General features: G+C 46.4%; 1 protein-coding gene across 1 annotated transcript in view; it reads left to right on the top strand.

The window, feature by feature from the left end:
• Positions 1-19,479, top strand: part of LOC130385842 (serine/threonine-protein kinase PAK 3) — a 31,081-nt gene extending 11,602 nt beyond the window's left edge. The window contains exons 2-16 of the mRNA XM_056594565.1: positions 3,124-3,317; positions 3,855-3,955; positions 4,764-4,917; positions 5,157-5,194; positions 8,371-8,433; positions 10,192-10,395; positions 11,425-11,599; positions 12,258-12,321; positions 14,234-14,282; positions 15,157-15,269; positions 15,768-15,885; positions 17,400-17,499; positions 18,492-18,688; positions 18,816-18,953; positions 19,319-19,479. Coding sequence (XP_056450540.1) covers positions 3,146-3,317; positions 3,855-3,955; positions 4,764-4,917; positions 5,157-5,194; positions 8,371-8,433; positions 10,192-10,395; positions 11,425-11,599; positions 12,258-12,321; positions 14,234-14,282; positions 15,157-15,269; positions 15,768-15,885; positions 17,400-17,499; positions 18,492-18,688; positions 18,816-18,953; positions 19,319-19,408 — 1,776 coding nt within the window. The 5' untranslated portion in view covers positions 3,124-3,145 and the 3' untranslated portion in view covers positions 19,409-19,479. The remainder of the gene's footprint in view (positions 1-3,123; positions 3,318-3,854; positions 3,956-4,763; positions 4,918-5,156; positions 5,195-8,370; positions 8,434-10,191; positions 10,396-11,424; positions 11,600-12,257; positions 12,322-14,233; positions 14,283-15,156; positions 15,270-15,767; positions 15,886-17,399; positions 17,500-18,491; positions 18,689-18,815; positions 18,954-19,318) is intronic.
• The last annotated feature ends 267 nt before the right edge of the window (positions 19,480-19,746 follow it).

Genomic DNA, 19,746 nt, shown 5'->3' with positions numbered 1-19,746 from the left:
CAGGGTGCACAAGGACATTTTTAGATGGATTCTGCTCTGTTTATTTTGTGCTTTTATATTTATCTTACATTAGCATATATTCATTATTGTTCTTCCCCCTAGGCCTGGTCGTTTTATATATATAACTTTCCCCCCATAAATTGCAAAAATCCAACACCAACCCACTGCTGCTTGTAAATTATTCATGCATAAATGTTGTGGAATTTCACATTTGGTGTAACAGTATCATACCCAGCACATTCAAAGGACGAAATGTTTCACCTCATTAACTCTACCACATCGACCCATCAGGCCTGTGGTGTCGGTGGAGTTATGGAATGCTTTTTCGAATTGACAATTGATAAACAAACAAATATCTAGACTGCCCTTGAAGACTATTCAAATGATAAATCATAGATATCTTCCTTGATTAGTGGCAGAGTCATGAGCAGGATTCCTCCTCCTCGACGCCTACACTCTTCCAGATGAAACCATGGTTGCCAGGTGATCACAACATGAATGGGTGAATGTGAGGCATTGGCCTTATGTTTCCATCGAGGTCAAAAACGGCAATAATAATAAGCGTTGGACTCGCAATCACAAATTAACAGTGTCATTAAGGACACATAGCTCAGCGTTGTCATGATCATTTCTTTATGAGAGATTGCGTCTAGGAAACGTATACAAAAAAGAACCCAATAGTTGTATGGAAATAACCATTTATAAATGTATGTATATACCAGTCTCCTCTCTAGCAGAGTGAGCCCAGAATACAGTTTCACACTGCCTTTCAACACAGTTTTACCCCCTTCCCGCAATGTCCCTAGATCATGTGAGGGAAATGTTGACAGACAGGAGTTTTTTCTGGTATAGATAAGGGGAACTTGGTAACACCAGATAGCAGATGGGGTGTCTAGATACCCCAACCTGAAGGACACAAAGTTTAAATAATAAAACTAAACAATGAATGGATTTTCTATCACACCCGCTGTGTCCTAACAAATTCATACTTTTGCAACAGCGTTAAAATCTTTTTGTGGAGTGTTGCATGGTGTTATATAATGTGTTTATCAGCTATAAAATGACATGGCAGATTCACATCTGTTTTTTATCTGCTGACATTTATTTCCTATTAGTGACAATTCTAATCTTTACGGAGAAAGGGGGTAGAAACCATATATTTTCATTCACAATTATTTGCTGTAGTCTGTTTAGGTATATATGTAGATATGTTGTTCGTCCCAATCAGATTTTCATGGAGTATCTGGCAATCTGTTGATTGAATAGCGCTCATATGCGTCTACGCGCTTGACTTGTGATTTCATTATTATTTTCCACGAGGGTAATTCAGTGAAAATGGCGTCCCCTTGTTTCCTTCAAGGGGCCTTATTCAACTAGTGGACGTCTTGGTCTTGGTCCTATATACTGTGTATGCGGAATTCTGCATTCAATTTCAACACCCAGCTAATGGTATGTTCCCGAATCCTCGGACGCCAGCTTTTCGAGTTGCACTTTTGACGTAATCTCGGAGCATTTATAGCGTTCCTGTTCGTCTTTGTGATTGTGTCATGAAATTGGCTGGTTGTTGTTTATTGTTAGCTACATTAGCCTCTTTAACAAACCAGCCCAAAAACAAACAACACAACTTTACATTGTATTGTACGCCCAGCAAGACCGTGCAATGCATAAATTGGTGACCGGAATAAAGTAGCAATGTGAAATGATCAAGTGTGTAAGAGCATTTAAAATCTACATTAAAATGACCAACGTGGTACAAATACAAAGAAAAAAAATCTCTTCACGGGCACAGCCATTTTTGCTGAGAGCGTCATCACTGCTCTCGGTCTACTCTCAGAATTCCGAGAGATGAAGACAAAAAGGGGACGTGCCTCTGAGAAATGCCGCAAGAAAGCTGGGAGATTTCCCGACTTCTGACTCCGAAGGCTGGCGTCCGAGGATTCAGGATCACACCATTAGGTTGACAATCAAGATAGCCGCTAGTTGAGAAAGTCCCATTTACCAAACATTTGGTCACAACATCTTCTTTGATGCCATACGCCAGGGGTGCCCAACCTTTTTTGACCCAAGATCTACTTTTCAAGTAGCCAACCTCCCGAGATCTACCAGCAAACCTACCTTCAAGCCAGGGGGGGGGGGGGGGGGGGGGGGGTAGAGAACAATTGTTGACGGACGGACGGACGGACGGATGGACGGACGGACGGACGGACGGACGGGGGGGGGGGGGGGGGGGGGGTTGTATCGTGAACCTACGGACTTCAGTGGGGGTTTCATTCCGTCTGCGCACGGCACCTTCTCAACGATAATCAATAATCTTCCTCCCACTCAGGGTGAAAATGGTAGGTCTTAGCTTGTTTCCCCTCAGCCATGCCAACGTTTAGGAGTGTGTAACTACTGTTGACGGCTTTCAACTGCTGTTAACAGCACATGCGCTACCGCGCGTATATGTCCCGCGCAAATTTAATTTCATTAAAAAAAAAAAAAATTTTTTTTTTTTTTCTTCACCCCTCGCGATCGACTTGGGATCTGTCGGCGATCTACTGGTAGACCGCGATCGACTGGTTGGGCACCCCTGCCATACGCCATATGGCATCAATGCTGTGAGCCTACTCTACACTGATTTTTCTCATAACCTAATGAGAATCCCCTGCCCTGCGGTTAGCAACAGATTTGACGTATCATTGGAAAGATATGCTCGGGCTTGGTGCACAATAACAAAAATCGATGTGTCCAATAAAACGTGTGATGGACAAACTTTCGTCCATATCGCCTACAATACCGTGAGCACAGATATTTGACCAGTTGAGCTACAAAAGGAGTCAAACACCTTACCCTGGCAGCGATAATGCCTTGCTCTAAGAGTTCAGCTGCACAGGGAATCAAACCCCTAACCCCTTGCAGCATTAATGTCTTGATCTATATGAGTTGGGCTTTAGAGGGAATCAAACCCCCAACCTTGTTAGCGTAAATGCCATGCTCCACCAGCTGAGCGAGTTATCGAAGCAATCAAAGCAGGCGAATAAGGCGATGCATCCTTTTCCGTTTTCACGTTTAACATCTCCATCTCTCTCTTCCTCTTCCTCCCCCTTCCTCTCTCCCTCTCTCTCACCCCCCCCCCTCCCTCAGGTCCCAGTGAGTGCTGCTGAAGATGTCTGATAGTGTGGATATTGAAGAGAAACCGCCAGCCCCTCCCCTGAGAATGAACAGTAGTTCCCGCGACTCTGCCTCACTGAACCACGCCTCCAAACCGCTTCCAATGGCCCCCGAGGAGAAGAACAAGAAGGTTCGCCTGCGCTCCATCTTCCCTGGGGGAGACAAGAGTGAGTAGACCCCCCGCCCCCACACAGTCAACTCCACCCAGCGGCGGCGGGACCATCATTCGTTTGTTAGTCCCTGGGGGAGTGTGCAGTAACTCAGGAGGTAGTGAGGGTTAGCTGGTATCCGGAAGGTTGCTAGTTTGATCCCTTTCTCCTCCTAGCTGAGGTGTCCCTGATCATGACGCCTCACTCTGACCGCTCCCGACCAGCTGGCTGTTGCCCTGCGTGGTTGACTCCGCCGTCGAATGGTTGGAAGTCGCTTTGGATGAAAGCGTCACATGTAAATGTGAATGTAAAAGCCTGTGCTTCCTCTAACTGCCGCCACCACCTATTCTGCCAGTCTCTACTGCAGGCTAGCGGCTTTGTTGGTTGGCAGTGGGTGGTAGAGTGCTGGAGTGACCCACCCCGGCCTCTGGTCAACGGGATCATGTATTGGGATTTGATTTTGAGTAGTCTAAGGCCAGTCCTCTTCCCACTGTGTCTGAGCACCTTATGCGTTGTGGTGTCATGTAGCGTTCTTCCGTCTCTCTCTCTCCGCAGCCAACAAGAAGAAGGAGAAGGAACGTCCCGAGATCTCGCTGCCCTCCGACTTCGAGCACACCATCCATGTGGGCTTTGACGCCATCACAGGGGAGTTCACTGTGAGTGACTTGCACACACATTCGCACGCACGCACATACACACAAAAAAACACACACACATGCACGTAAAAGTGCACGCATGTTCCTAAACACACACACACACACACACACACACACACACACACACACACACACACACACACACACACACACACACACACACACACACACACACACACACACACACACAGACACACATACACACACAGCCAGCTCAACATATACAAACACACACACAGCTAGGTCGAATGAACCACCACACAAACAAGGCCAATAGACCACACACATCTGCACTACCACACACACACACACACACAGCCATATCATAATACTCAACAAGGCCTGGCTACCAAACCCACACAGGAAGACCTACCCTAACCACTGTACCACAACCATTTTTTGTGGTATTGTTGTGTACAATATTATGGTACAGTGAAAGAACACACTCATAAGTGGAGGCCCAAAAAACACAAGAGCGTATTATATATACCGTAAGATATTTGGTCCAGTAATTGTGTTTCTATTTTGGTTGTGAAAAGGAAGTGAAACTGCTACTATCTCAAAACAAGTTCCTCGAAGGACATTTCCATTGATACAGTCCAGATATCAGATGAGACAAGACGATAGAAGAAGAAATCAAACCTCCCTATTTCAAGACTGATACAAAACAGAGCTAGAGTGATCTCGGCTTTCAATAACTACTGTATCTTTTAGTCATCTTTTAGAAACAGGACCTTTTAAAACCTACCATTCCCCTTTCTGCCTCTCTGTCTGCTTCTTCCCTGGTCTAATGTTGGTCTCTCCACAGGGCATCCCGGAGCAGTGGGCGCGGCTCCTCCAGACCTCCAACATCACCAAGCTGGAGCAGAAGAAGAACCCCCAGGCCGTGCTGGACGTGCTCAAGTTCTACGACTCCAAGGAGACGGTCAACAACCAGAAGTACATGAGCTTCACCTCAGGAGGTACGGCCGGGATCACAGTCATCATAATAACCTATCAACACATGACACGGAAAGGAGCGACAGGCGTCCTCTGGGCGTTATCCTCACTTCCAAAGACTTAAACCCTATAACAACCGACCCTGATGGTTGGTCGTTTGGCTAGAGATACTTAAACATGTCTCTGAACATCAGACAGGGCTGCGATTTCAGAGAGTCCGTTGACTAGAAAATAATTTACTTTTCCTTTTTTTCTGCCTCAGACAAATCCGCCCAGGGGTACATTGCAGCAAACAACCTGGTAAGTTCAAACATCCTGCCTTCTCTGTTTCACTTGATTCCAATAAACATATTTCATAATTTGGCCAAGATTGTCCAAAACGGACTAAATACAGTGTGCTAAATGTGTGATCATGTTTTCCCTGAGGCGAGTGATAAAATAAAAATGAGATTGAATACTATATTGAAATATGCTATTCTGCATCATTTATTTTATTACGGGGGAGAGGTCTGTTTTAAAATAATCATGAAGCAGAATAATGGTGGTGTCTGTGGCCTTGGTTGACTGTCTGGGCGTTCTGGAGCATTAGGAACACTGGAACACCCGCTGGAGTTTAGCTGGGAGCTCTGGGCTGTGCTTCACAACTACAAGATCATACTATGCCATTAAGTATTTTACAGAGAGTAGTTCTCCGGAGTGTAGAGTATGAATAACGATCCTGACAGGTAAGTGTTAGCTGTTCTGTTACTGATCCTACGTTAAGGATCGACTCAACCGTATGTCACTTGAAACGTTCACAATAGATGCCTACGTGTTTGTAAGCAGTGTGACCATAGTAGTGGGTCAAGGTGACCAGCTGCCCTGAGAGACATTGACTCTTCCCTATAAGCACTCAAGCAGATAATGCCAGTCATGAGCAGTTAGATCTTATACTGATAGATTTTCCTACATTATTGGCTATGACCAGCATAACATTTTGGGTCAAACTCCTTGCTTAGCTTAGCCCGAGGCGTACTTTGATCGGCCTAGCTTGGCGTCGCCTAGTGTGTAACCCAGTTGTGATGAACGTGATGGACTGCCTTAAGCCCCAGGCTAAAAACTCACTGGGTCATGGCTAGCTTGCGTGCTGGAAAGAGTTCCCCCTTCTTAAGTTACATTGAGAGATTCCCGGAAGGAAGTGTTTTACTTTTCTTTATGTCACAAGCGTTCTTGATAACGGACAACGAAGTAGCCAAAGATAAAACTATCATCACCAATAACGTCAAAGTCTTCTGTTTCTCAACCTCCTAGCTTTTTGCATGCATTATTTGCATGCTGTGAATTCAGTTCCCTTCCAAGTGAACTATAGGAGATTTCCCAAAAGACGGAAAATAATAATATTTCAAGTTTCCTAAATCTTTTAGACAAATAAGCCCTTTGCTGTAACTGAAAGTTTCATAGAGTTCACGGTAACTGACACCAAAGTAGACGCAGACAAAAATTCTGGCGCGTGGCCAACCATGCCAAAGTGTTTGGTTTCCCAACCGCCTAGTGACTCATCACATTATGCTGAGCTCTGCTGCAGTGCTGTCAATAGCTGGCCAGCGGAGGTAAAAGTAAAACACAAGATCTTTCTTAATTGAATTGTATCCACTGCGACAAGCTTTGCGTAACATTCTTGCGCTGTTGTTTCGGAGGAGACTTTTGGTGGGAGTAACCGAACCCTGTTGTTTTATAACTTTCCTTTTGAAAAGGATAATCACAAGGAGCTTGAGCCATGACTCAGTCAGAACCCACTCATAGTTCATAGCCACCGCCAGCCTGATTGTCATAAATAACTTATTACTTACTTAGAATCAACTGTGCAAAAATCTCCCACAGTTCTTCAATATTTATTTTTTTCAATCCAGATTTTCTCGTTTGGCGTTTTGTTTGTTGTTCACCCAGGTCACATGGGTGGCAGCACACCCTGGGCTTCCCCCTCTATGGACAGCTGTCTTCTGTGGTTTCACTTGTGTTTCTGTGGCCTCGTAACAAGGGCCTCGCTCTGAGGAATATTGAGTGCTCTGTCAAAGTAATTTTCATTCATCTGAATCCTCTCTCTCTTCCCCCCCCCCTCCATCCTCCCTCTGTACTCCATTCTGCGGGATGAGATTAAATTATCGGACTCTCTGGACATCCGGAGCAGAGGCAGTCTTCGGTTCTCACTGCTGCGTGTGGTCCTCAAATTAGCCTCCATTCTCATTCTCTCTCTCTCTGTGAAAACCACACAGTCATTTCATAAAAATGTTTATCAAAAACGTTATGTGTCTGTGACTGTTTCTCAATCGCTCGCTTCAATCATTGAAAATGTTGTGTGTGACCAATTGTAGGGATGAATAGACTCCTAACATAATTGTCACAAAACGGTTTTATCCGTCTGTTTGTTTCATCATGTTTTCCTTAGTGATGGGCGTTCATGCTAGGCAATATTAAAAGCTTTCATCGTTGTTCTAAGAATAATAACTCTGTAAACAATGAGGATATTTCATGTTTCTGTATATTCAGGTTGACGGCCTTCGATGTTTAAAACCCTAGTTTCTTTTCTGATCTGGTCTATGGGACCAAATTTAGTTAAGCGTATGACCTTTTACATGACTAGCAGTACTAAGCTAACAGCTCCTGGCTGAACAGAGCGTGATCATGCCCTCATATTAGTCAGTGATTCTCTCTTATGTGGGTTGTTGACTTAGATCAACTTCCAAGAGATAAACGTCTAATAGATATGCTCATGGAACATTTATATTACATGGAAATACTATGAAGCCAGAGGCAAATATAAACAAGCCGATTCATGCAAGGCTATTTTAAAGGTGAACTGATACTGGTTTAGTAAGCCTAAATTTAGCTACATATTCTCATGGCAGCCTGGTTGTCAAAAGCCATTAAGCCATATCGCCCTCTGCATTGAATTCAGTGCACCCTGTATTCCATCAAGAGCTACAAATGATGTGTTCTAAAGGATGATTATATGAGACAAAGCTTTTGGATTTCACCCTCAATGTGTATTTCAGTCCAGGATTATAAACCAGTCCCCTTCAACAATCCATAAAGATATGTCTGCATACAAAGACGTAGTGTAACCTTGTATGTACGTGCACTAATTCCTTGACAACAACGAACCATTCACAAAAGTCGAAGCTACCCTAAATGCAACTGATAAAAACTCTAACAGAAACATTTCGAAATGTCAGGAAAGTTTTTCCCTGAGAAGGTCCCTGAGAACACTGTTCTACTATGGTCTTAACATCACATCATCTCAACAGATGTGAGACGACCGATCCTGTCTTCCCCCTCCTCTACCTGTGGAGGTAGAAACCCCTCAGCCGTGCCCCCCCCCCCCCCCCCCCCCCCCCCCCCTTTTCCCTTCAATCCAATTTACCTTTGAACTGCTGTGTGGGTTTCTTACGTAGTATTATGTAGTAGTAAACCCTCCCATTCTCAACCTTCACATTCAGAACCGGCTGCTGTCGTCCGGGCCACCCGTCAGCCTTAGAACCTGCAGCGCATTATTTGACAAGGTAACTCCACCATCTATGACGTGATATCCCCATACCCATGCTTTATACCTCTGCCTTTGGCCACAGGGCCAGCTTCTCCTCATATAACCCTCCCCAGCTTTCTAATAGCCTCTACATGAATGACGCAATGAGTTCCAGCAACACTTGTTGCTTGATTGGAAAGAATTACCCTCTGGGTTTCATCTGCTAGTTTGATTTAGCAATTTTGGAAGCATTATCAATGTCACACTCTACTTAAAATGTTCAGCGGAGGGATGGCAGGGATTAATTTGCAAGGGATCAAAGCAATTTCTAGAATTAGAATGCCACAAAAAACAGCTACTCAATTCTTTGAACAGTCCCCGAAGGAGCAGAGTCTTGATCAGCCTGTCAGGAGTGAGTTGCATGAAACAAAGGGTTCGTCTACAATCGAGCAATCGGTCAATAAACATCTGCATGCATCTGCTTCCATTCTCAATCCACTGTCACTCACATCTTCAAAAACCTGGCTGTGCCACCGCGACCATCTCAGACACCCGGGCCTAGTGGACCCGCCTCGCCGCACAGCTTGAAGGGCCCGTCGAGCACCACCCACTGCGAGGTTCATTAATCACAATCTCGGGCGGGTCAGATCAGATTATGCAGGATGGCTAGCCCCAGTTGGTACAGTCCTGCTTTTGAAAAGGCTGGCGTCCCACCTGGTGCAGGCATAGGGGCCCTTTAAGGACAGGTGAGACTCCAGGTGCTGCAAGCCTAACCCCCTTGGCACTGGTTCATCCGCCCGCCCGGCGTCCCTGACACGTCGGCCAGACACTTCTCCTTAATCCGTAATCAGCAGGACTAAGCCGCTGCCTCGTTTAAGCATGACAGGGCTGGGAACGGAAAGAAATGTTTCCAGCCCATAAGAGGAGGATGAGCCCAGACGAGTGAGGATGATGTGGAGGTGGTGGTGGTGCTGTTGGAGGGGTGTGTGTGTGTGTGTGTGTGTGTGTGTGTGTGTGTGTGTGTGTGTGTGTGTGTATGACAGACTGTGTCTCAGCGCTGAAATAATCATGTTCCTGCAGAGCTGAAATGGTGTACGCCGCAATGAGAATGCATAGCACCAAAACATTGCACGTTACCGCAATGTTGCAGTATGCACGCTCCAGCACTCCCCGATTACCAAGCACCGTTTTATTATCCATTTAACAAGTCCTCATTCTATGAGAACTGACTGTGACCGGCTTCACCGTCTTCACTGCAAACGGCTATGATATGCACCCTTTCTCTTGAAAGCTGTTAGCTTTTGCTGAGCTATCGTGTCACTCTTTTAATTGTCACTTATTTTCACTTTTGGTTTCACTCTGCACTTTCCTTGCTACGCTCACTACCAGCTGGTGCTCACAATGTGTTTTAGGATCTTTAGACATTGTTATTCTTACACATGAACCCTGTATTGCATCCAGGTAATGTTTGGTGGTAACCTTTCCCAAGGTTTTGATAGAGAATAACGACCAAACGGGATTTCCAGTGATGCATGTATGCTTTTAGATTTTTAGCTTTCAGTGTGTGTATCCTTCTAGTAACCCTGTTAAAAATATATGCTCAAATGCTCATATATACTCGTATAGTACAGTTAATATGAAAGGACTGTTGTTTAACCATCACAGTGAGAGGCCTTGGCTGAATGTCCTCACGGTCCATGGGTCAGCACCGTCTCCCTCTATAGCGTTTGTCCACCTGATCTCCTCAACCACTTTGTGTTTCACGCCACCGTCTCGGGGCTGTTTGGTCTCACAGACCCACCCAGCTCAGAGCTCCAGACTCACAGCCACCTCCACCACCGCCGGGGCCAAGACCGCCGCCTCAGAGCCCCCCATCGCCCCGCCCGTCTCCGAGGAGGAGGACGAGGAGGAAGAGGAGGAGGAAGAGGAGGAGGAGGAGGAGGACGATGAGGACGAGCTGCCGCCTGTCATCGCGCCGCGACCGGAGCACACCAAATCAGTGAGTTACTGAACTATAGTGCAGTATGCTTTAGTACGCTGGACCAAATCAGTGAGTGACTGAACTATAGTGCAGTATGCTTTAGTACGCTGGACCAAAACAGTGAGTGACTGAACTATAGGGCAGTATGCTTTAGTACGCTGGACCAAATGAGTGAGTGACTGAACTATAGGGCAGTATGCTTTAGTACGCTGGACCAAATCAGTAATTTACTGTTTAGTATAGTATGGTATATTAGTGGGGGAAAAATCGATAAACCTAAGAATCTTGATCCTTATCATCTATGATTCTGAATCAATTCAAGACTTATTAAAGACACACCTCTAGTATAGTATAGTGTATCATAACATAGTATAGTATAGTTTAGCAAAGTATAGTATACTCACGTATAGTATCCAATAAATCAGTGAGTTCCTGTACTGTAGAGTAGTACAGTTGAGTATAGTAAAGTGTAGTGTAATAAAGTAAAGCACACACATTCATTAATCTGTGGGTTCCTGAATTACTTAGTGTGTTACCATACATACAAGTACAACACAGTGACACAGTGACAGTACACCGCAAGTGACTACAGTAAAGACTACACCGCAGTACAGTACAGTACATCATTACTATCATCAAAGCTGAAGCCCGCCTCTTCAGCAGGAAGCGGGCGTCATGGGGGAGTTGTTTGGAGAGCTGCTGTATATTGAGGCTGAGGCAGGGGGCATGGTTCGGGGAGGGTGGGGGTGTAGCTGGGAGTCATTATGAATTAAAAAAGGTCAGGACAGGAGGGCAGGTGGGCTCCCAGAGAGATGACTCATCCCCTGGAAGCTAGAGAAGGACTATGCACTACTAGCCATCCTGGCACAGGCAGGGCCCCAGGCCACCGCCGCCGCCATTTTGGCTCAGACTATCCTTGTGGCTCAGGCCGGCACCACCATTTTGGCTCAGATGGCCGCATTGGCTCAAGCTGCCATTTTCGCTCTTTGTGGTTCCGGGGGACGACATATGTGTGTAATATTTCCCAATCCTCCTCTCCACCCTCAGATCTACACACGCTCCGTCCTGGAGCCTATGAAGCCCCCCAGCCCGGTGAAGGAGGTGGTGACTCCGCCCGAGTCCCAGGTGCAGCCGGAGAACACGTCAGACACCATGTACCGCCACACCGACCGGCAGAAGAAGAAGTCCAAGATGACGGACGAGGAGATCTTGGAGCGCCTCAGTACGTGCGGTGGTCATGTGTGTTTGTGTTTGTGTGTGTGTGTGTGTGTGTGTGTGTGTGTGGCTGTGGTGTGTGCACCCGTCTGGCTGCATGTGTGAATTGTGTGTAGTGTGTGTGTCTGTGTGTGTCTGTGTGTGTGTGTGTGTGTGTCTGTGTGTGTGTCTGTGTGTGTGTGAAGTTAAGTGGACGTTTGTGTGAAAGTAATAACTGGCAGGATAAAGTTAAATCCCAGCTTTCACATCAGCATGTTTCCCACGTAGCCAGGCGGTTATGCAGGGGTTTTATATGAGTATATTCGTGTCTGTGGCCATAGAGTTCTGACAAATATAAGTTGGATGTTCCCATGATCAATCTTCCTGGAGATGTGTTATTTTGAAACATTATACATCAAATACCGTTCAAATCAATATAAGATTGTGGGAAATATGAATGTTTACACATGCATATGTACAGTGTGTGTGTGTATGTATGTCTGTGTGTGTGTGTGTGTGTGTGTGTGTGTGTGTGTGTGTGTGTGTGTGTGTGTGTGTGTGTGTGTGTGTGTGTGTGTGTGTGTGTGTGTGTGTGTGTGTGTGTGTGTGTGTGTGTGTGTGTGCGTGTGTGCCGTAAATTCAACATGCACACAGTCTTAACCACGTTGTGTTCCTCGTGTACCCAGGAAGCATTGTGAGTGTGGGCGACCCCAAAAAGAAGTACACACGCTTCGAGAAGATCGGACAAGGGTGAGTCTCTCTGAAGCCCCTCAGAAGACATGGGGTTGTTTGGAGGTGCAATGGGAATGCAGTTTAGAGAGACAAGGGCGGGTGATTGGCTGAAAGACGAGAACAGGAAGTAGAGGAAACGAGAACCATATCTAGAAGCGGCCAGAGGCCAGAGTAGCTCGGTGTCTCTTCTCTGCTTTCCCTCTTCTCGTTTCTCCTCTCCTGTTTCTCTTGCGTCCTCCTCCTTCTCTCCTCAGTTTTTTCCCTCTCTGTGTTTTCCTCTCAGACGTTTCTCATTCAGTTCATCTGTCACCTTTTCCATCCCTCTCTTGATTTCTCTATTTATTTTCTGCACAGCCAGTTCTTCAAAATGCTTGCCATTTCTCTCTCCCTCCCCCTCTTCTACCTTCTACCGCAAACTTCCAATAAAACACGTGCTGAACAAACACATAGCGGTCGCCTATAGTGCGTCGCCCACACCGTCAAGCAGCACGGAGAGCACTCCTCCCGTGTCTCCTTACCTCCAGCAGAGCAGTCTCTTAAGTGAGCCGGGGCACAGATGGAACAAAAGCCCCCTTCATCATTTATACATGACGACCAGAGACGGCACAGTGTGATAGCAGGAAACGGAGACAGACCTGCAGGAACCGATTGCCTCAACCCTGAGGTTCCTCAAGGCTTACAGAAGGACCACGTCCTCATAGGCTCAGGGATGAGTCTAGCGTTCCTCCTGCCTGCTTGCAATGAATAGAGGCTGTAGCCCGCAGTGGCAGCTAGGTTGCTAATACACGGGTAATTGGATAAAGATTTGATATTAGAGGTTGAATATGCATATGGCGTATGTGTCTTAATCAGCTGTGGTCTTTAATATGTATGAGCGAGGTGCTGGGCGGGGGGGGGGGGGGTTAACTATTCACAGAGCTTCCTATTGCTTTGAAGGCGTCCTTGCAAGGTTAACACGTAATCAAAGTTTTAATGAAGCCCAGGGTCAATGCAGAGTAGCTGGATTTACAACCAGACACCATGAGGTCACGGCAGGACTTTAATGGATTGGTTAGCTGCATTCGATTCAGACCATACTATATAACACTCATCCTATATATATATTAATACTTTTTAGTCATTCTGAACTTTGGCAATGTATAGTCAATTTATTTCCTCGCCATACCTCAATTCAAGTTAATTATTTCCAATACCTTAACATGCCACTTACATTTTTTTTAATAATATTTGCATATTATTTTTACTTTGCTAAATATAACACTTAGAAGAAAGTCAGAGTGGTTAAAATTTACAAATGCCTGAGCCAGCCGTGTTGTTGCAAAAGATCTCTCTCTCAGTAACACATAGCCTTCAATAGCAACAAGATGCTTCATGTTCGGCACATTGTCAATGCATAGTTGGTCTCAGATCGCGAACAAAAGGAGATGCCGGGCTTTGGTTGAAGCAAAACTCATTTTCTCTTTCACACGCCCCAGAGCGACGGCATTGGATCTCACTACAGAAAGAGGAATCAAAACACGAGGACGATTATTTTCATCTCGGCTTTTTATAGACTCATATGACGGGTCACTGGGTTTGGCACTATTTTGTGACAGTGAGACAGGGGTTTTCGGGGGAAGGGCGGCAACTCAATATGAAGGCAATGTGTGTTAAAATAAGATGAAACATAGTGTAAACACACATCGTTACAGCTGAGCCATGTTCCATTACAGATCTGTCATCATGAGCGAAGCTTATACCGTCCTTACAGGATTTAAGTCGTCAATTTATTCAACACATACATGATGCTTTGAGAACATCACATTTAAGCACTGCACAAACTTAGAACAAACTTAGAGAGCCACCAGATTTCACGATCATCTGCGTCGTCATATGTATTTTGTTTTCTGATAATGTGTGATAAATGTGATGCTCTTTGTGGTTCTTTCAGAGCTTCAGGGACCGTGTATACTGCTATTGACATCGCCACAGGACAGGAGGTACCCTAACCCCTTAATATTAACCCCAACCAATCCATCCTAGCCCCCTTTATACTGACCCTTTCCAATTCACTTCGTTATAAGCCAAACCCAATCATCTGCTCAGGAAGTGGAGCGGGATGGCCGGTTATCGCAAGGTTGCTAGTTCGATCCCCGGGTGCTCCTAGCTCCTAGAGTGCCGAGGTGTCCCTGAGCAAGGCACCTAACCCAAACTGCTCTCGACAAGCTGGTTCTCGCCTTGCATGGTTGACTTCGCCGTCGGTGTGTGAATGTGTGCATGAATGGGTGAATGTCAGGCAATATTGTAAAGAGCTTTGGATAAAAGCGTTATATAAATGCAGTCCATTGCATTTACTTCACACTAACCTTAGTCCCACACATCTGACTTTAGATCCATTTCTATAGTCTTATGGCTAACCCTCTTAAAGTCATTATTGGCCAACACAAATTCAGCTAGCTGTACAACACTGAATAGAGTGGCCACTATAGAAATACACTTAAATCAAATCAAATAATGTAAACCCTTTCTGAAAGCTTCATCCACTTGCGCAAATGAGCTTTTGCTGGTCGAATATCTCCGTAACTAAACAGGAGATCAAGGCCCAACTCCGCCCCTTCAGTTTTATGTTTTCTGGCCCAGGCTCTGTGCCGTCTCCCCCCAGAAGTTCTGCTTCCCCATAGTAGGACTGCTGGATTCCAGATCAGGCTAACCCTTACCCATTCAGGTCAAACTCTCCCTAACCCTACAGTTCAGACTGACTGATTGTAACCCTCATCGATCTATCGATCTACCTCTCCGTGCCTCCATCCATCCATCTATCTAACACTAGATACCATGCGTCTGTTCCTAAATATACATCTCTGTTCCCTCCAGGTGGCCATCAAGCAGATGAACCTGCAGCAGCAGCCCAAGAAGGAACTGATCATCAATGAGATCTTAGTCATGAGGGAAAATAAAAACTCTAACATAGTCAACTACCTGGACAGGTCAGTGTCTCCGTGGCGAAATGGACAGCGGTTGTTAAATAAACTGCCATATTGGCAGGAACTTCAATTAAGAAAATGTTGTCAAATCTGTTATATTGTTTTTGATCCTGTAGAAAAATAACTAACTGAAATAAACAGTGTTTTTAAGTGGGTCTGGACTGTAAAATCCATAGCTATGGCATCGATTGAGGAAAGGGAAGTCAATATTGTTCCTGTTGGCATGTGGACTAATGAAGGGACAGTACACTCAGTAAATTAGCACTACAGTAAAAAAGTATGTCAGTGCCAAAACCATACTGAATGACTCTTAACTTACGCCTAGTGCAGCGTCGGATCCCTGAAGAAATCACAAAAATAAATCAGCATAAATCAAAAAATCCAATTTCAGTTGAGACTTTTGGAAAGCCGCAATCAAACTCTCTCTGTGTGTCCATCCCTTCCTCTCCCGCCCGCTCCATCTCTCTATATCCCCGTCTCATCCTCTCTCTGTCCCCCTAGCTACCTGGTGGGGGATGAGCTCTGGGTGGTGATGGAGTACCTCGCGGGGGGCTCGTTGACAGACGTCGTCACGGAGACCTGCATGGACGAAGGCCAGATCGCCGCCGTCTGCCGGGAGGTAAGAGGGCCGAGATCAGCCCACTACATCACCCATCACCACCATCGGTCCCCCGTCAAGGCCGAGGCCCTGGCTAGCCGTAGCTCTCAAGTGTGACACGCAGGTGTGCACGTGCATACAAACGGGTGTATTTCCTTCCAGCCGCTTGCCTCCGCTCTGTCCAGGGATAGTCTAGACTCTAGTGGTTAATGTGTTTGACTACCCAGGGGAAAGGTGCTGGGTTCCACTTTCATTACTCTGTTGGCCTCCCTGAGTGAGCACCCTACCAGCCTGATGATTAACGAGTCCCTTCTTACTATATAGTCAGGGTGCCTTCACAACACAGCTGTTTGGTTTGTTTTCATCGAACCCTGGAGCGGTTAGCCCGATGGTACGGTTATTTGAGGTGCCGGGACTCTGGTGAGGACCAAACAAACCCATTCTGATCCGCTTGAACGCAAAGGTCTCGGCGCCGCTTCCAAGTCAACTCTGGTTCGGTTCGCGAAATGGAAATAATAAACATATTCAGCCAGGTATACTTGAACTTTTCTTAAATTAAATCACGTTCAGACATGATGCACTCAGGAGGTGAGAGCACTTAACGAATTATGGTCGAACAACCAAGTCCGGCTCCTCCTCTCTGGGCCTGGTCCGGCTCCTCCTCTCTGGGCCTGGTCCGGCTCCTCCTCTCTGGGCCTGGTCCGGCTCCTCCTCTCTGGGCCTGGTCCGGCTCCTCCTCTCTGCTGGTTTTACGCTAGCCGTTAGGGTAAGGGTCAGGGGTTAGGGTTATGGTATGGTTATGGTTGGGGATGAGGTTCTACGGTTAGGGTGTTGGTAAGGCTAAGGGGTTATGGTTATGTTACGAGGTTATGGTTAGGGTGATGGATAGGTAGAAAAAATGTGGTTTCCGGTAAGCGATCATTAGCACGTTGGTTCACTGATGCCAGATGTGTCGTCGCCAGGGCCTCTCAGGGCTGCAGCTAGACGGTACTGGGACATGGGGTTAGGGTGGGGCTGGGACTGAGCCGGGGGAGGGTTTGACCTGGAGGTGGAGCTGGTCTAGGCATAGCTCCAACCACTGGCTCTGCAGTGAGCAGCCTCTCATTATCTTTTCAATTGTTTGTGATTAACTCACAAAAACATGGAGGTATTTAAATGATTCAGTGCCATGGAAATGGGGTTCTTTTTAATTTGGATGACACCGCAACAAAATGAAGAAATCCGAGACCACACAAGTTGCTCCATTAATATTGTCTGCAAGAAGGAAGGCTGTGAGTTTCCCTCAGATTTTATGCTCAGTAGACGAGCTAAGGCCTTGACCGCGAGGCGGTCAACCAATGTTTGTTTCACTTATCAAAGGCCATTATGAACGCTAACAAAATCTAATGAAAATAAAACATATTATCAACTTCACACCCGAACTATAAGTGTGAAAGGCGGTGGAATATGTTCGAGGTTCGTCCCTATAGATCGAGTGGGTCTACTGGTGAGCTCTTAATAATGCCTTGTTCCTGTATTGGTTTCCCCTCCGGCAGTGTCTTCAAGCGCTGGACTTCCTGCACTCCAACCAGGTGATCCACAGAGATATAAAGAGCGACAACATCCTGCTGGGCATGGATGGCTCCGTCAAGCTCAGTAAGTCAACCCACAAACCACGGTCACGAGCACATTGATACTTTATTGCACAGCTCTCATTAAAGTTGTTTAATTGGTCATGCTGAGATGTCATCTGAACGGGGGCGGAGATAGATTCAGTTGAGGGGTGAAGTGTGCATTTGTCCTGGACCTAATCATCCCCATACTAGACATGAGGATGATTACGCGGCCATGTTGGTACAAGAGCCAAGGTGGGAACCGGGCCAGGACATCAGGATTAGCGCCCCTGCTCTTGCGAACGAGTGCCATGGGATTTTTAGTGGCCACAGGGAGTCATGACCTTGGTTTAGTCTGAAAGAAGGTGCTGTTGTACAGATGACGGAGACAGCAGTCCCGGTCTCCATCCCGGGACAATAGGTCTATAAGTTAGTAGGGCTGGATAATTCCAGGTACCTCACAATTAAATTAAATTTGATTCTTTAGGTCTTCATTCGATTCAATTTCGATTCGATATTGATCCAATTGCTTCGATATCGATTCAGTAATACGTGCAGATGACAAAAATACCTAAATATTATTTAGAATTAACCATTTCATAATGAATTAACCATTTCATTGTGCTTTAACTAGCAAAAAGGTAATACACCATTGTATAGTATTGTTCCTGAGCTAAACCCTAACCCTAACCCTAACCCTATTCTGCATTGAAATTGAATCTAGAACAAATAAATTGCAGTGCATTGATGAATCGATATTTTAATCCAGCCCTATAAGGTAGGCAGGGAGCTATGGTTCTGGCTAACTGAACGTTATACCTACGTTTCCCTAGCATCCTCCGCCCAATACTTATAACTTCCAGAGAGCATGGTAAATCATAATATAACATATTCTATACTCTACTCTCTCTCTCTCTCTCTCTCTCTCTCTCTCTCTCTCTCTCTCTCTCTCTCTCTCTCTCTCTCTCTCTCTCTCTCTCTCTCTCTGTCTCTGTCTCTGTCTCTGTCTCTCTCTCTCTCTCTGTCTCTCTGCAGCCGACTTCGGGTTCTGTGCCCAGATCACTCCGGAGCAGAACAAGCGCAGCACCATGGTGGGCACACCCTACTGGATGGCTCCGGAGGTGGTGACCCGCAAGGCCTACGGGCCCAAGGTGGACATCTGGTCCTTGGGCATCATGGCCATAGAGATGGTGGAGGGGGAGCCGCCCTACCTGAACGAGAACCCGCTCAGGGTAGGTCCACAGAGGAAGCACACATGTTCCTCACCGGGGCTTTCCCATGCCGGACCGGACGCGGAAAAGACTCCCAATGCACGCCACATGACACATTCTTTCCTTGCTGCTTTTCTGATTGGCTCAGGCTCTGTACCTGATCGCCACCAATGGGACCCCAGAGCTGCAGAACCCGGAGAGGTTAACGTCCGTGTTCAGGGACTTCCTGAACCGCTGCCTGGAGATGGATGTGGACCGCAGGGGGTCGGCCAAGGACCTGCTCCAGGTAACGGAGTCCATCACTCCGGCGGAAGAATCAGCTGCTTGCTTTACAATGACAATTTCAAAGTTGGTTCTGTTGAACAGTCCATCCGGTTAGTAAGGCTAACCTAGCTGATAGGGTAGTCTCACATCCAACTCAAAGATCTGGGTTTGAACCCCAAAAGCAGCAACTACCAGGCACCAGGCCTCCTTAGACTTGGCGCCTGAGGAGCAATCTCTTTTCTGTGACATCCCAATTTACAGTAAGTCGCTTTGGATAAGAGTGACAGTATCTAACAGCCAGCTAGATGTAACACAACACACAACAGTTGAATGAACTGGTAATACATCATGTGTTTGTATTAATCCTGACCCTTCTTTCCTCCTCAGCATTCCTTCCTGAAGTTAGCCAAGCCTCTATCCAGCCTGACGCCCCTGATTGTAGCCGCCAAGGAAGCCATAAAGAACAGCAGCCGCTAGGGGGCGCCATAGTCCTCACCCAAAGCTGGAACCTTGCCTCTAATGTGTGTGTGTGTGTGTGTGTGTGTGTGTGTGTGTGTGTGGGGGGGGGGGGGGGGGGGGGGGGGGGAGTGGGGGTGACGTGACAGAGCCCAAAGAGACGGGTGATCAGACTTTAAAGAGACAGCACAAGGATTGGCCGTCCATCACCGGCTCCCCCCACCACCCCCAATGAGGAAGGGCGGACGCACGGCCTTATAGCCAATCAGCTGCTGCTGAGAGACACTGCTTCCTGGTTCATGGCTTCCCGTGCTCTGTATGTGTGCAGGGGTCCATCTCGAGTGTGTGTGTGTGTGTGT

This window comes from Gadus chalcogrammus, chromosome 7, assembly GCF_026213295.1.
Source record: "Gadus chalcogrammus isolate NIFS_2021 chromosome 7, NIFS_Gcha_1.0, whole genome shotgun sequence".
NCBI classification, from domain to species: Eukaryota; Metazoa; Chordata; class Actinopteri; order Gadiformes; family Gadidae; genus Gadus; species Gadus chalcogrammus.
Note: the sequence above shows the minus strand (reverse complement) of the source record. Positions and strands in the feature narration are given on the sequence as shown.